This window comes from Prinia subflava, chromosome 12 (genome assembly GCF_021018805.1).
Source record: "Prinia subflava isolate CZ2003 ecotype Zambia chromosome 12, Cam_Psub_1.2, whole genome shotgun sequence".
Taxonomy (NCBI): domain Eukaryota; kingdom Metazoa; phylum Chordata; class Aves; order Passeriformes; family Cisticolidae; genus Prinia; species Prinia subflava.
In genome coordinates, this window is record NC_086258.1 from 10,302,016 (window position 1) to 10,317,763 (window position 15,748).

The 15,748-nt window shown below is 51.7% G+C and overlaps 1 protein-coding gene across 4 annotated transcripts in view; it reads right to left on the reverse strand.

Moving 5' to 3' along the window:
• Window positions 1-3,758: 3,758 nt before the first annotated feature.
• Window positions 3,759-15,748, reverse strand: part of NR6A1 (nuclear receptor subfamily 6 group A member 1) — a 72,258-nt gene continuing 60,268 nt past the window's right edge. For all 4 annotated transcript variants that reach the window (XM_063409489.1, XM_063409487.1, XM_063409486.1 and 1 more), the window contains 4 exons: window positions 15,485-15,739; window positions 12,123-12,244; window positions 10,589-10,741; window positions 3,759-9,636 (listed from right to left, as the gene is read on the reverse strand). In XM_063409489.1, the coding sequence (XP_063265559.1) occupies window positions 9,548-9,636; window positions 10,589-10,741; window positions 12,123-12,244; window positions 15,485-15,739 (619 nt within the window). In that variant the 3' untranslated portion in view covers window positions 3,759-9,547. The remainder of the gene's footprint in view (window positions 9,637-10,588; window positions 10,742-12,122; window positions 12,245-15,484; window positions 15,740-15,748) is intronic.

Below are 15,748 nucleotides of genomic sequence, written 5' to 3' on the forward strand. Positions count from 1 at the left end.
CTGATTTATGGCCCAGGGCAGGAGGGAGGGGGCCAAGGGCACGGGGCAGGACACCTCTGGAAGGAATATGAGCTCACCTCACCCACTCAGCAGCAGGGTGCAGCCACTGCCCCCTCGGCCCTGAGAGGTCTCCTCTGCAGGGGAGGACGGGAGGAGGCTCCTCCACACTCAGGCCCCCACTCCCGGGTCCCTGGGGCTCACAGCGCCCACGAGCAGCAGCTCCTCATTTGCCAGAACAGCACTCACAGCCAGCCAGTGCCTTGGGCCTAGGCAGCCGTGCCTGGGCTGTGTTTTTGCCATGTGTGATTCCCCATATTTCACCGCCATGCTTGCTCCTACCAACAAGCACTGTGCTGGCAGATCTCAGCTTCCAACTGCCCTGTGCAACAGGAACTGCAATGCCAAGGCAAGAGGCTGTGTGAGAGACCCTTCCACCCTGCCAGAGTGGGGATCTGCTCTCACCGCCGGCCCCATGCCCCAGCCCTCCATCCCCACGGTGTCTCTGCACGTTTGCAGTGTCCTGCTCTCTGCTTCATCCCACAGTGACCACAGCCTTGAGAAGGGGTGGCTGCCTCAGGCCCCACACAGCCCAGCAAAGGCTGTGCCAAGCCCTGCAGTGACCACTGCTGCTGGGAACCAGGGTGGAAAGCAGGGGCTGTTCCTGGGCTCAGGACTGCATCAGGTCCTGTCCTCTCTGTATCAGCACAGCCCTGACACGGTGTGACGGTGACGTGTCCTGCAGAGCCGAGTGAGGGAAGCAGTGAGCCCCGGGTGCTGAGGGGAGAGGAGTGGGAGTGCGGGCTGCACAGCCCTGCTTGTTTTTTCCTTGCTTTGCAGCTGAAGAGAGGAGAAAAACTAATGAAAACAGAGCTCTGGAAGAAGCGCCAGGCCTGGAGTGGCTTCCGCCCCGATCCCCAGCAATTATCAGCCACATGCCAGATGTTCCGATGCGATGCCAATGTCAGAGAAAATAAATCTGTGTCGGGTTCAAGGTCCCTGCCGGGCCGGCACGCAGCGGCTCGCGGCTCAGCGCCGCGCGAGGCGGGCCGGGGCTGCGGGCCGGCCGCGGCCGCTTCCTCCTGCCAGGCATTGTTCCCCTGGGAAGCCCCGGCCTCACACCGGCCACTTGCTATTTTTGCAGCAAGGTGCTTTCGGGGGTAAATACGTCCCTGCCGGCCTTGGGCACTTTCCTCTGCGCGGGCCTGGCCAAGGCTGCGGCCCGGCCCCTGCGGCGGGCGCGCGGTCAGGGCCGGCGCATGGGCAGCACCGCGGGGCCTGCGGTGGCGCGAGGGCGGATTTTGGAGCGTGGATTTGGGAAGGCCACACTGGAGTGGCCGCACAGGCACAGGTAGAGCCAGATCCCGGCAGCCTTAGGGGTTCTCAAGTGCAGCAAGGAGGTACAGACAGGTGACATTTTGGAAGCCACAGCCCCTAGGAGGGAAGGATGAGGTGGGTCTGGCTTCCAGCAGAATGGGATGTGCTGCGGAGGGGATGTTCAGGGCTGGGGATGGGCCCCAAGGCTGCTGCCCTGAGCAGAGCTGTCCTGGCCAAGGGAGCAGCACAGCTCTGTGCCCTCGATGGGCCCAAGCAGTGGCACATGTCACCAAAGCTCCAGCTGCTGGCCTGGAGGCTGCCCTGCCCCATCCCCTTCCCTGGCGGCCGCGGCGCAGCCGCAGCCTGCGGCTCCACGCCACCCGCTGCGGGCCGCAGAGTGCTTTGGCTCCTTGCTGGTGCTTAGCCTTGATGCTCAGCAAAGCATATCTCCTGCTCGGATTTTATCTCCATCCACTCAGCTTATCGGCGCGGGGCAGCCCTCCTGCCTGCGCCACGTTCCCGGAGCGTGCCTGCAGCAGGTGTGGCCGGCACTGCTGTTTGCCAAGCGCCGCTGCCTGCCCGCAGTCCCTGACTCCAGGCCCGCGCTGATAATGCGGTGATGGCGTTCCCGGTGACATTACCTTGTCCCCCGCATTCTTCCGATGCCACACACGCCTTCGCTGGGGTGCGGGCGGCCCGGCCACGGCGGTGGGTGCAGATGCTGTGCAGGCAGCACTGGAAGTGCTGGTGGTCTCCTCCCGGGGGGACTCATTGACATATCAGTCACATAGTTCTGCATAATTGGGACTTGGATGCAGCCTCTCTTTATGTTTCCTCTTGGCAGTTGCCAACAACATGAAGCACTCCTGGGTCAAAATGACAGCCTTTTGTTTACTATTCCTGCTTATGTGCCTCATTTTCTTCAAGGATAAGAGCTCTTTATAGGAATCTTTATTGTGATGAGGTTAGCAGAGAGAAAGATTTCTCTCCAGCTTTCTCTCTCTCTTTCACAGCTGATTAGCAGGGTCGGCCCATGAGGACAGCGATGTGGAGCACAGACCCAGCACTCGCCTCAGGGTCCCCCCAGGCTTGAGTAATCTTCTCCAGCACAGCCCCATCCTGCTCCCCTCCTACTCGTGGCAGGCTGCAGGGAGGGGTCCACCACCCCAATAAAGGTACTGAAAAACCCAGCTGACCCCAGAAGTTTGGACAGGAGCTTACCTGGAGCACACAGCTCTCTCCATGGTCTTACCAGCCCACCCATGGTGACTCATCCTTCATCTGACCTCTCCAGCAGTGACCAACCCCATCAGAAGTGTCCACACTTGGCAAACTGAGATGTGAGACTTGTGATGGACCAGACAATGGAGACCCACCAGTCTGCTGCACTCAGAACTCTGCTCCTCAGGTGTGAACTCCAAACCAACAGTGACTGGGAAGGGATGAGGAGAGATGTTGGAGCAGCTGGTGACAAGATGGGGAGAGCTCGTGGAATAGACATGGGCAGGGTGGACATTGATGGAGAACCTCCCCCAGCTCTGGAAGAGGCCCCACAGGACCATCCCAGCAGATCTTTCACCCACTGCTGGACTGCCTGCGCTGCTGCAGGGAGGTGACCCAGCTGACCCCACAGCCCTGCCCCAGCCCGTGCCCACGGGGTGACACTCCTGGGAACAGCCACTCCTGTCAAGAGGAGAGCAGCTTACCCTTGAAAGTTCCTTTGCGAGGGTCAAGAGTGGGACTGTGACAGAGCAGCCTGACAAACACATCTCCCTAAGTCCTTGGGCCCGATAATGTATGTCCCATGCAATGTTGACACTAGTGATCCACCAAAGATCAGGTTAACAAGTTTGACGTTAGTGACAGCGTGATTTGTTCCGCGCTGGCTCTGAATTCATAGAGCCGCTGGCCTTCGGTGATAAACTATTGCACCGTGCACACGCGGCTGTGGCAGTTGTCACCCGCCGGAGCACCGAGATGAAAAGGAAACAGCTCTAATCAAAATACAGTGGTCAGTAGGGGTTGAGCAGAAAATTAAAAGGTGCTGGTACTTTTCCCACTCCAGCCCCACTTCCCCGGCAGCGCCTTGTGCCAGCGCAGGGTGATGGGAGAGGCTGTCTCATCCAGCTTCGTTTGAAGGTGAGGACAAAACCTGTCACCCCACGTGCACAGAGCACCCTCTGCCACCTCCCACCAGTGCTGATCTTCAGGGCTCCCTCACAGGGAATAAATCCCGTGTGGCACAGTGCCCTTATCCCAGTTCCCAGCCACAGCAGCAGCCCCAAGGCCTTCCCCACACCCACAGCCCATTCCAGAAGCACAGCAGCAGGCAGGGCAGGGCAGGGCAGGGCCACCACAGCCACCACCCACAGCGGCGCTGGGCTCCCCACCCTGAGAGCCACCACCAAAAGGGGGAGGCACAAACAGCCAGGACACACCGGCAGTGCAGAACATTTCACATTTATTAGTTCATACAGCTAAACACTCACTAAACATGCATTCAACACTTATTGGTCACATTTCCACAGGTAGTCAAGTCCGGAGCGGAGCAGCGGGGCAGGGCTGGCGCGGGCCCGCTGGCACAAACATTCATTTGGTCGTGGTGACGCGGGGCCAGGCACTCGCTGCCGCCCCAGCCCCGGCTCGGGGTGTGCCAATGTTCACCGTGTGTCACGCCGAGGCAACATCCTGCTTCCCTGATTTACACAAGGGATTGTGAGAAAAATGAACGGCAGAAACCAGCACCGGGAACGTCACCAAGAGGGACCCAAAGCTGGGACTGACCCTCCTGGAGACATCCCTCAGACCAGCCAGGGGCCGACACAAGCAGCAAACCCGGCCCGCTGCGTCCCCAGGAGGGACACACGAGGAGCTGCCAGGTCCTGGGAGGTCCCAGGTTACAAAGGCAGCCTCTGCACCAGCACTGAGCTGGCACCAGGCCTGGGGCTCGATGGGCACTGACAAACCCCAAAGTGCCATGAGCCACATCCTCCCTGTCCCGGGCAGGGACACTGGACACAGCAGTGACAGGAGCCAAGCCCCAGCCCAGGGAAGGGAAACACAACTCCAGCAATCACAGCCCCTGCTCCTCGCTGGCAACAGACACTGGCAGTGTTTAGTTTTTCACACAATCCCTTTGAGATGATAAACAGGATGTCACACGAGGTAGTTTAGTTATGGAAATTGAGTCAATAATGTTATCAACTATTACAAGACATTTTATAAATTGAAAGAAAACAATGAATCACAAAAGGCTTTGTTAAGGTTGATCGTCATCTGGTCTCAATTTCTGTTTCTTTTTGCCCTTGGGGGCATTTCTTCCACTGAACTATGATGCTTCTTTCACGGACTTGTCAGAGGGCAGCTCACAGGAGCCTTTTTTTTTCCCAAGGGAAAGACACTGCCTGGATTGGCCTCCCAGCTTTTCGCCAGGCTGGCTTAAACTCAGATTTGCAGATCCTGGCTGAGAGTGCTGGGAGAGCATTTCAGCCCTTCAAACTTTTGCTGACTCTCACTCAGTGCTGGCCCTGTCTGTGGCTGGATGGGGCTGTTTGGACACTCATAGCAGCTGTAACCCAGCCAGAGTCACACACCAGTGCCCTTCTCTGTCTGACTGTGCCTGCAACCACAGTGAGAAAGCTCTACTGATGAAAATTAAGACTTCATAAGCAACAAATAAGAGTACAGAGCCCTGCAACTGGCTGCCAAGGGTACAATGAGAAATTCCCATGTCCCCTTTTCCATGAACAGTCAAACATTTATCTCCAAAGGCAGAGGGGTGAGGGAATGCAGGAATAGAGCCCCACAGACAGAGCTGGTCCCCAGCTGCTGGGTGGTGCAGGGGCACAGCCTCCTGCAGCCCCGTGCTCCCTGGGGATGCTCTGCCCACAGGACCACGGCTGAGCCTTCAGCAGAGCAAATTCCCACAGCCAAACCCAAAACCTTTCCCCAACATCCCCACATGGGGCTTTGGTCAGCTCTCAGCAGGCCCTCCAGACAAGTCAGGAAAGAAGCAATTGTTGCAACATCAAAACCAGGGTTTCTCTGGGTCACATTTTAAATACTTATCCCTGAGCTTCTGTGCATTGAAACAACACACTGTGAACCCAGAGAAACACCACAGCTTGATACTGATAGCTATGCACTCCCCTCCATTTACACATCATCTACAACTTAAAAATTAGTTTCATACTTTAACTAGTTCCCCAAGTTTCCCCCTTTCTCCTGCCTTTCATGTGGCAGGGATGATTGCCGCTTATTATCCTGAGAAATAACAACATTTTCACAGACACTGAGCTTCACAGCTTCAAATCAAAACCAAGAAGGAAGAAAGAATTAATGAGAAATAGCACATTCACAGGAGAATCTTTTTTTTTCTTTTTTTTTTCCTTTTAAAAAATGTAGTAAAGGTAAAAGAAATTCAAGTGGTTTTTTTTTTTAAAGTTGGTTTGAAGGACAAGACTTAAACTCCTTTACCTGAAGTGGCTGTGGGTCTGTGCAGAGCCTGAGGAGCAAGGGCAGATCCTACTGGCACAGGGAGGGATGCAGCAGAGACACCTGAGCCTTTGCATGGGTGGGGACAGGGCCATCAAGGCCCCCACCAGCGAGGGAGAGCAGCCCAGGAGCCCTGCTGGCACCCCTGCCTCCCATGGGCTCCCTCAGAGCAACACCCAGAACTGGGAAAAGGGGTGGTACGAGGGTGGCAGGTCCCCAGTGCAGGTGCCCTGCAGCTGGCAGTGCCACTGACCACTGGTCACTCTGAAAACACCGAGCCCCCCTTCGGCCTGTGATGGGAGATGGCAAAGGGTTAAAGAATCCAATCTCTGCATTTAGGAATTACAGAAGAACCCAGACGCTCCCTGATGACCCAAAGCACGCCGTGCCTCTGCAGAGGTGAGGACACGAGGGGCACGGGCACAGCTCTCAGCTGGGCAGCAGCCAGGGCACAAGGAAAGCGTGGAGAGCACGAGGCCCCTCTGCTCATCCCCTGCCCTCTCCCAGGGCTGGACACGCTGAGAACAGGGCCTGGCAACTGGCCCACACTGAGGGGGCAAGGCTCAGCCCACGTGGCAGGGCCTGAGCTGAAGGGGCAGAAAACTCACTCAGCTTCCAGAAGGTTTTGTTGAGGCCCCAGGATCTGACCGAGCCCTGTGAGCAGGGACCCCTTCCAGCTGCTCCTCGGCAGCCTCTCCTGAGCACGTGAGCCTGAGCACTTCAAATTTATGTCCCAAATCTCTGCTCGGATTAAAAGTAACTCTTCAGCTTTCTATCTGCACAGACACTTTGAAGGAGAAGAGGGGGTCAGCCAGCCAATCTATCTTTCAAATCGGGGATAAAAATTGACTTGTCATGGCAGAAAATTCTACCAAAGACTATTATTGTTGATTGATTTCTCTATGACAGAAGGTCAGATAAGCAAGAGCAGATAGATACCAAAGATAATGAACTTCCCCCTAGTAGCATTAAGCACAAATAAAATATGAGTCCCTGTAAACTGAATGTTACGTGAAGAATGGAACAAAAATTCCAACCTTTCCAGGGTGTCCTTCAAACCAAATTCACAAATACATCTACCTAACGTCTCTACATTTCTAGCTACATTCCTACCTTCTCATAATACCTGAGTTTGCAATGCAACACATTCACATTTACCCTGTTTAAAAAATACAAGTCATTAGAGGACTTGGTGCAGGAGATATCAGGAATGACTGCCCAGTGATTCTGTCTGTTCTGTTTGCTGCTTCCTTACCTGTCAGTTCAGGAAGGATTTTCTACTCCCTATGGCAAATGTGTATTTGGGAACGGATACTGCTGCCAATCAACCTTCGTAAAATTTGCTTTCTACAACAGAAAGTGGAACATTCATGTCTGTTTGTCATCATAACTGAATTTAGGTTTTTGGTTGTTGTTGGTACAGCATTAGTCTTGGGAGGCTATTTTGGAAAACCGCAGATCACCCAATAGATTATTTTTGTTGGATAGCTGGCAACAAGAGGACTGCTTTTATGTACACTAATTAAAACACTTATTCATCAACAGATTATAATAATTCAGTAACTGTAGAATAAAATTACTCCTATGCAATTTTAACAATTCCTTGGGTGTATAAAACAGCAAGCCAGAAATAACCCGTAATAAAAAGATCATATCAAGCTATTTGAAAATTAAACTTAAAAGCTGAGAAATACATTCTAACTTACAAACAGGTACACTAAAATCTCCCCTGAACACGTGAGGTATCGGCTGTATGCAGAAGGCTTTCCTGAGAATACACACGTGTCTCATTGTACTGTCAGAACCTAATGAGAGTCATGGAACCACCTTTGGGTGCGAAGCTCCACCGAGCTGAGCCGCTGCCGTGCCCAGCAGCTGTTACCCGTAACATCCTGTTTAAATAATGCAAAATTAACAGCTATGGGTTTTCAGAAGAGGGGAACCGTCGGGCTGGGAGATGCCCAGGCGGGGTGCCCGTGGTGAGGCAGCAGCAGGGCCCTGGCGCGGTGCGACCGCAGCCGGCAGCACCGGCACGGCCGGACCGGGACGTGCCAAACCTGCAGGTCACAGCCCCCTTGGAGCAACCAGGAGCACCCCTGGGCCAGGGGAGGGAGGGACGGACGACTTTGGTGAATGGGGTTTTTCTGCTGCTCACCACCACGTTCATGCACAGCAGCTGCAGCCCTGCTGAGCTGCGCTCGCTCCGTGCCGCGCAGCTGGCACCAGGGAAAGACAGGAAGGCAGGGACTCATCCCTCCCACCCTGAAGGAACAGAAGTTGTTTCCACAAGAATTTTTAAGTCAGCATTCAAACACTTATTGAGGAGCCACCTTGCTAAGTGAATGCCAGATTAACATCTAAGGAGGCAGGGAAGGAAATCCAGCCAAGGCTGTCTAGGAGAGTGAGGGAGTCTTTGAATATTGATTCCTAATGAAGGAGATGAGATCAAGAGCATCTCATCCGAGCTCCCCATCATGAGCAGGAAATAATGAGGTCACTCATGAGAATGCCCAAGTTTAGCTAAACACCAGCACTCAGCAATCTCTCAATCAGCTAATCAGCTGTCATTAAACCAGTTCTCCATCTGGGGTTGTGGAGAGCCTGCGAGATGGAAAATCCAAGCCTTGCAAGACCTAGAACACAGCAGGTAACCAAGTACAGCACTAATGTCATTTTTCCTGGGATTCCACAAGGAACAGGGCAGTCCTGGCAGGATATGACTGTGGAACACCCATTCCCTGAGTCCAGCAGAGAAAGCCATGCCAGAGGACACTGAGTCCCTCACCCCACTACACAGGCCCCATTTAACACGGGATACATTAACTGCTCCCCAAATGGGGATTGCTGCAATGCAGTCAGGAGTCAGGTACCATGTTGGAGGAACACATTAACAGGGGCAATCCTGCCTCTTCTCTAAGGTTTTTCCTGCTTTTGTAAACCTAAAATGGATTTTAAGGAAGTAAAGTCTTTACCATTCTATAGCAACAGGAGCACCTTTGTGTAATGCCAGGAGCCTGTTATGGACTGCAGGAACACAATTTCAGAGGAATTGGCAGGTGCTGTGGCAATAGTAGGAGGGCAGCTGGCCAGGAGGGGCTGGGGCAGACCCCACCCGCAGCTCCCCAGACAGGACAGGGCCAGGGACCCCCTCAGAGCACAGCCATCCCACTGGAAACCTGCACCTGGAAACTGCCAGGGGAAAGGAAACCAACTGCCTAGACAGACTTCTTCTTCTCCTCCACTCCCTGCCTTTTTAAAATTAAAGAAAAAGCTTGGCACTTCTCTAGCACCCACTTCTCCAAAGTCGTCCCTTTGGGATACTAACAGCTCTGTATGAGAAATGCTTTGGATGCAAATCATGGAAAGAGCAGTGCGTGAACAGCATCTTCTCCTTGAGGTAGTCTTAGTCATCTCGGTCCCCAGCCCCAAATACAAAAGAACTAACCCTAACAAACACTGTAACATTAAACATCTTCACATTCTGTAAACCGCTGGAGAATGCATCTGCTGCATTCTTACAGAACCATGTGCATCGTGTTGAAGATCATACATTCAACTCTGTCGTGAAATAAATATATAGGAAAAGGAGTAAAAAAAACAAAAACAAACAAACAAAGATCCTTGCTACGAGGGCAGGGAGGCCAGTGCCTGTCCCCTGCCTGGGTGGCGTTTGCCCCTCTCCGGGTGCGCCGCTCCCGCCCCAGGCTCAGCGTAAGGCACCGCCCGGGGCCAGCTGCGCTCACTCTTTGCTCACGCTCGTCTTGCAGGAATGCAGAACAGCCTTAAAAAGGAGAGGCAGCTGCTCCAGGGGGACGTTCACCATTTTTCCTGGTAAGAAAGAAACCAGAATTAGCAGCCGTTCCTGAATCAGATTTCAGAGACACCTAAGCCAGCAGCACTGGAGACGGTTTTGCCTTGAACCTCTTGCAGAAACAGTTAATCATCCTACAGCTACATTAGACATTTGATATGCATTTGGACACAATATGATTTATTATTTACTGCATAGAAAGCAAAATAAACGGGTAAAGTCAGATCAAAATGATTTCTCCACAATGGAGAAGTATTTACAGAAAGTGGGAAAGGCTAAATCCCATCTCACCTCAAACCTCCTTGTTGATCTCTGTGAGTAAATTACGAGAGCTACTCTGAGATTATTATCTAGCTCATTATGACGGAGTAGGATGAAGCATACGGAGCCTTGACACAGGGAGGCAAGCATCTCCCTCTGCCATAACATTCAGGAACAAACAGTTTTAGTAACACCAGACCTTGGAGATCTAATTAGCAACACAACCGCAGTTGAGAATTCACCTGCGGATTTCCGAGGTCCAGATGAGGAAACCTGGGGGTTACACTGCTCTGCCTGAACTCTGCTGATCACTTTCTGCTCGCTTCAGGGATCTCCCAATTCCGATAACTACTCAAACCAGGATTACACCCTTTTGAGACAAATTCCTCCCCAGCTGGGAGTGAAAGGAGAATAAGGGGAGACTGAACAATGTACTTAAAGGGTGTCAAGTTGGAGCCAGGCACCTCTTCCCAGAGTGGGACTAACCCTGTGCCCACCAGCATCCCCAGGATACCTTGCCAAGAGCCCCTCAGACTGGATGAGCTCAGAGCAATGGGATGGGCCTAAAGCTGGGCAGAAGCTCTGATAGGAAATGGTCCCACACAACCATCCTCAACCAAGCTCCAGCAGAATTTCACTGCAGTAGTTAATTGTCTTTCAGGAGCCGATTCCATTCCCTGCTCCCAGCAGGAGGGTGCTGAGGGTTACCTGCAATATAGCGGATCTCTGGCAGACACATCATCAGCTCCGGGAAGCGGTTGGGCTGGTGGGGGTACTTGTACTCCGTGAAGTCCTGGCACACGTACCAGTACCGCTTATTCAGCTGCTCCAGCTGCGAGGCGTTGGTCAGACCCCTGATATCTGGAAAGGAATATGATTACAGCAACGAAAACATGACAGAAACATCTCAGAAGAGCAGCAGTCTAGCACTCACTGCCACTTCCTCATGACAGACTGATTTCTGTCACTCTTACCTGGGTTCCTGCTTTGGAGACTGGCTTCCAGCACCCCATTAGACCAATACTAAAATTCCCATCTCCCCTCCTGCTGTGCCTCCATCACGGATGCATCTTTAGATGTGTGTCTGGATCCAGGATTTGCCTCCCCAAAGGGCTGGGAAGAGAATAGCTAACATCCCACACTGCAGCTCAATGAATGCTCTTGGAGAGAATGGCCCCAGCAACCTGAAATCCCTGCCTGGCACAACACAGCCGGGTGTCAGGGTTTGGTGCTCACAGCACATCAGTGTAACACCTCCTCACACAGGAACACATTGGTTTTAGCTGTATCATCTTGGCTGAGGACAGCCCTCAGCTCTACAATTCAAGATATCATCACATTTCTCCCCATCTGCTTAGGAATTACACCACAGGAGCTTTATAAACTTGTCAAGCTCTTATTTTTAAATTTAGCTTTGCCAGTGTCAGGCAACACACACAAAGGAAGAATGGACAGGCAGGAAGCCCCACTGGCAGCGTGGCACTGGCGGGTCCCAGGGAGGATCCAGCCCCGGAGCGGGCTCGGTGCCGCGAGACCATCTGACGGAAGAGGCATTGATCTACTGCCCAAAAGCTGACTTTTAAAAATAAGTCTCAGGTATTTCACATAAAAAATTGCAAACTTCAACTAAAAATAAGAGAAGACAGGAAGTTAGTGAAAATACATTTTGGAAAACAATGGAGACAGCTCGAGAAGTGCATTATCCAGTGTCAGGAAACTGCCCAGGGAAGCAAACCGGAACCTGAGGCCGGCACAGATTGAAGCGTCAGCATTATCTCCCTCTGGAAATGAGCGGGGGAGGAGGGAGCCCGCAGCACATTTTTACAGACTGCAGCTATCAGTCACAGCACAAAAGAGCTGGGGACATTTATTTCCCAAATTACAGCTGAACACTATTCACCGAGCGTTTGTCTCTGCATGGATTTTGAAATGCCCAGGGTCTTGAAGGAGCCTGAACTGCCAGCTTTAATACACTGCTTAATCAACAGGAGGATGCAGCCCTTCCCTAGGCTGAATTCATGGCCTGCACGTAAATACTTCATTTGTGATCACCTTTCCCTGTGAAAAATCAGATTTAGGTACAGAATCTAAAAAGCAGGAACCCAGCTAAGAGACCTAAGGATATATCCTCAAGGTAAACATTTTAATGAGTCTGAAAAGCTCTAAAAAGAGAGCAACCAGTCTTACAAATTCACCCTTTGAAGCACCACAAGGAACGAGGGGGGCTGGTGGCTCCTCTCACCTTGGTTGAGGAAGTTGATGGCTTTCATGCACGCGTACTCCTCGTTGCTGACCTTCAGCTGGTGGAACTTGCGGAAGAGGTAGATCAGCCGCTCCATCACCTCCATGCCCTCCTCACTGAACCTGCAGGACGGAGATCACACTCAGCACACACAGCACATGGACTGCAAAGGGCAGGCATGAAGCTCAGTAAAGTAACTTCAGAGATTTTAACAGCTTGCAAGAGAGTTAAAAAAAAAAAGTCATTGAACCTGGGTAAAGTCTGCTGGTACCAAAAATAAGGACGAAAATGTTACAAATGGAGGATCATAGAACCATGGAGTGGTTTGGGTGGAAATTACCTCAAAGCTCATCCCCCTGCCAAGGGCAGGGACACCTTCCACTAGACCATGTTACTCGAAGCCCCATCTTGCCTGGCCCAGGGATGGGGAGTCCATGATCTACAGATATTAGTAGGGAAAAAAACCTCTCTTGGTGGTTCAGTTCCCCACCAGCCTGTTCTGACAGCAGAGGTTTCACAGAGCCAGGAATCTGCAGCAAAGCCAGTGACAGGGACGGGCAGTAGAGGGAATACCCCAAAAGCTCCTGGAAAATTGCCTGATGGAGCTTTTGTGGGTGCAGAATGAGGACCTCCTGCTAGAGAGGGTGCCACACTTCATCAGGAGTAATACCCCACGTGTGCACCATGAAAAAGCCATGGGGAAGGACCAGGCTGGAGAGGGAGGGTGTGGAGGGCTGTGGGTATCTGCAGGCATCTCCAAACCATCCCACGCCTGCCCAGGGCCACAACAGCCTCTTGGGAACACATCTCACAGCAATACCCCTGGCTTCAAAGCAACTGCATATTGCAGAAGCGCTCAGAAGTGGGACAGAAGTGTTTCGGGAAGCTTCAGCGTGCTCTGGCATTGTGCAGCACAAAGAATAAGAGCACAGCCCGCAAGCCATCTCTGAATAGAACAGAAATAGAACCTTTTTCACTGAATAATACCTTATTTTGGCATGTGTGTTTGTTTACTTCAAAGTTATTTGTAAAATGCATGGTGGGGTTTGACCTCTGCAAAGTGAAAACAAGCTGTCTGAACTCTGGGTCAGTTCTTCAGGAAAGTAATATTGTAAGTGATGAAAGCCTTGTCGGCTAATCTAAAGTTGTACAAGTTTTCTTGCTCTCCAGTTGACATTAAAAATCTTGCAGGTGCAAAATTGCAAAGCTCAAGAAGTTAATGAGCACAAAGACCACTCAGTCATCTGTTGGGTTTCTTTTTAGAGCATGCACATTTTTACCAGCCACTCATCACTTCATAAATCCAGGAGAGCTCTTCTCTCATTCCTGCAGTTGAACTGTCTTACTTTTCTGCACATACTTTCATCCTCCTTTCAAACAAAGCTGTTCTGTTTTTCACAGCCCTATTTCTTCTCGAGGACTGACTCCTCCACACACTTTTCCTCGCAGTTTACACCAGGCAAGTTTCTGGCTGGGAGTTATCGGGATCAGCTGGGGAGGAGGGGGAAGGGAAACGCTATCAGGAGTGCTGGGGGAGGTCAGGAGTCTATTCATTTCATATTCATCTTCAGAAAAACAGCACAATGAAAGAAAACATTTGATCTAGCAGGCAAACAGAACATTTAGCCAGTTGTTAGAAGCAATTAAAACATGGGCTGTGGAGCTCATTCTATGCCTTTGTTTGTCACCTATGCTTTAGCACTGCTCTTGCCATTTTGTTAAGAGTAGAAATTAACCCTGAAGTGCCAGATCATCCCTGCTCCCTGAGATTTCTCCAACCAGGTGTGAGCTCTGATGAAGCTCCCTTTGCAGCATTCCTGATCAATGCCAGAGGAGCCAGGGGTCTTTGAGAACACCCACAAATGGGACACCTTTCCAAGAGGGCTCCTCTCAGATCCAAAGGGACCAGCTCTTCCACAAATGCTTTGGGCAGGGAGATTGATACCCCTGAGCTATCCCACTGCTGCTGGAGACAGCCATGCCATGGCTGGAGGACCACGAAGACCAGTGGGAGGCAGCTCCAGACCCCTCATCTGTGCAGCTTCCTGCTAAATGGCTTTTTGGGTGTGCATTCTCCCGGGTTACTAACGGCAATTAATGACACTCGAAAAGCTAAATCACAAGGAGAGGCTGCAGAAGCATTCCTCTCCCAAGAACACCTATTTTCATCACAGATCTCCTCTGAAGGACCTTCAAGGCACCAGCCCTGAATTGCTGGTTGCTGTGGGGCGAGGATTCCTCCTTTGTCTCCTTGTCTTACCTCTCGCTTGTATTTATCACAAACTCAAAATGAAACAAACACTTCTCTTGTGAGGCTCTGACCAGGACAGCAGGCACAAAAGGACAGCTGAATGCACGAACAAGTGTCATTGTGGTTTTCTATGACCCCCGGTGCTCCTGGCAGCAGCGGCACCAGATGCGCGATGAATGAGCAGAACCTGTCCCAGAAATGGGACACCTGGGGCCAGCTCCCTGCTCCCCACCCTCTGCCTGTCACAACAGATGCACAAAGGAGCCCCCAAGAGCCATGAGACGCTGCAAGGGCCGAGGGCCACAGCAGTGTTTCAAATCTCTGCTCATCAGACTCCCCTGGTGATTCTGGCAGGACTGTGAGCCCAGCAAGGGCAGAGAGCAAAGGGCAGGTGTTTAAAGGGAGGACGGGCAGAGCTTCTCCAAATCCTACCTGTTCTGCCATAGTATGGTAAGATTGGAACTCTACTACCAAAAGAAGAATCTGTCTGGCACCAAGACTACAAAATAAAATATCCAAACCAAAAAATAAAATATCCAAACAAAAAACAACACCCTGACCAACATGATAAATGAAAGGCAAGTTCCTCAGAGCATCAGATAGCCTGTACTATGGAAAAAACCAAGAGCTAAGTTGCAACATCTTTAAATTTATCTAATCAAAACAATGAAATAGCAATTAATAATGAAGACTTTGATAATACAGACAACCAGCTTTGTGAACAACCTTTCCACTGGGCCAAAGGGTTTTTAAAGAAGACTTTCGTTCCTGTGTGCCAGGGTTACCCAAAGTGTTGGTTAGTTTTACCCTCCCCATAAAAAGGTGGCTTGTAGGGCTGTGCTGGAGGACAACAGCACTGCTACATGGAATTCAAACAGCCCCAGGCACCACCGTGCCCTTCCCCTGCAGAAGGAAGCTGTGATCCAGCACTGACTAACCAGGATGGGCTTTCTAAGGCTGGAACAACTGTTCTCCAGAAACTAGAAAAGGAAAACAGCCACAGGTAAGGTGACCTGTCCCAGAAGGTGGTCAGAGGACACCTGGCTGCTGGGCCCCCGTGGCTCCTCCTCTCCAGCTCTTGCTGCCTCACCCTGGGCTCAGCCCATCTCACCTGTGCAGCTCGTCGTCAGAGGGAGAGTACTTGGAGGTGACATCTGCAAGGTCACCAAAGATCTGCTTGCTGTACACAGTCAGCGAGGAGAGCAGGATCAGCTCCTGCCACGTGGAGCTGAGCAGGCAGGTATAGTCCTTGATGGAGAGCTCGCAGAAGAACGGCAGCTTCTTGATCCAAGCAATCTGCCTGAACAGCAATTCATCTGCCAGACGACACAGCAGCGCAAACAGCTCTGCCTGAGTCACTTTATACCTGCAGCAC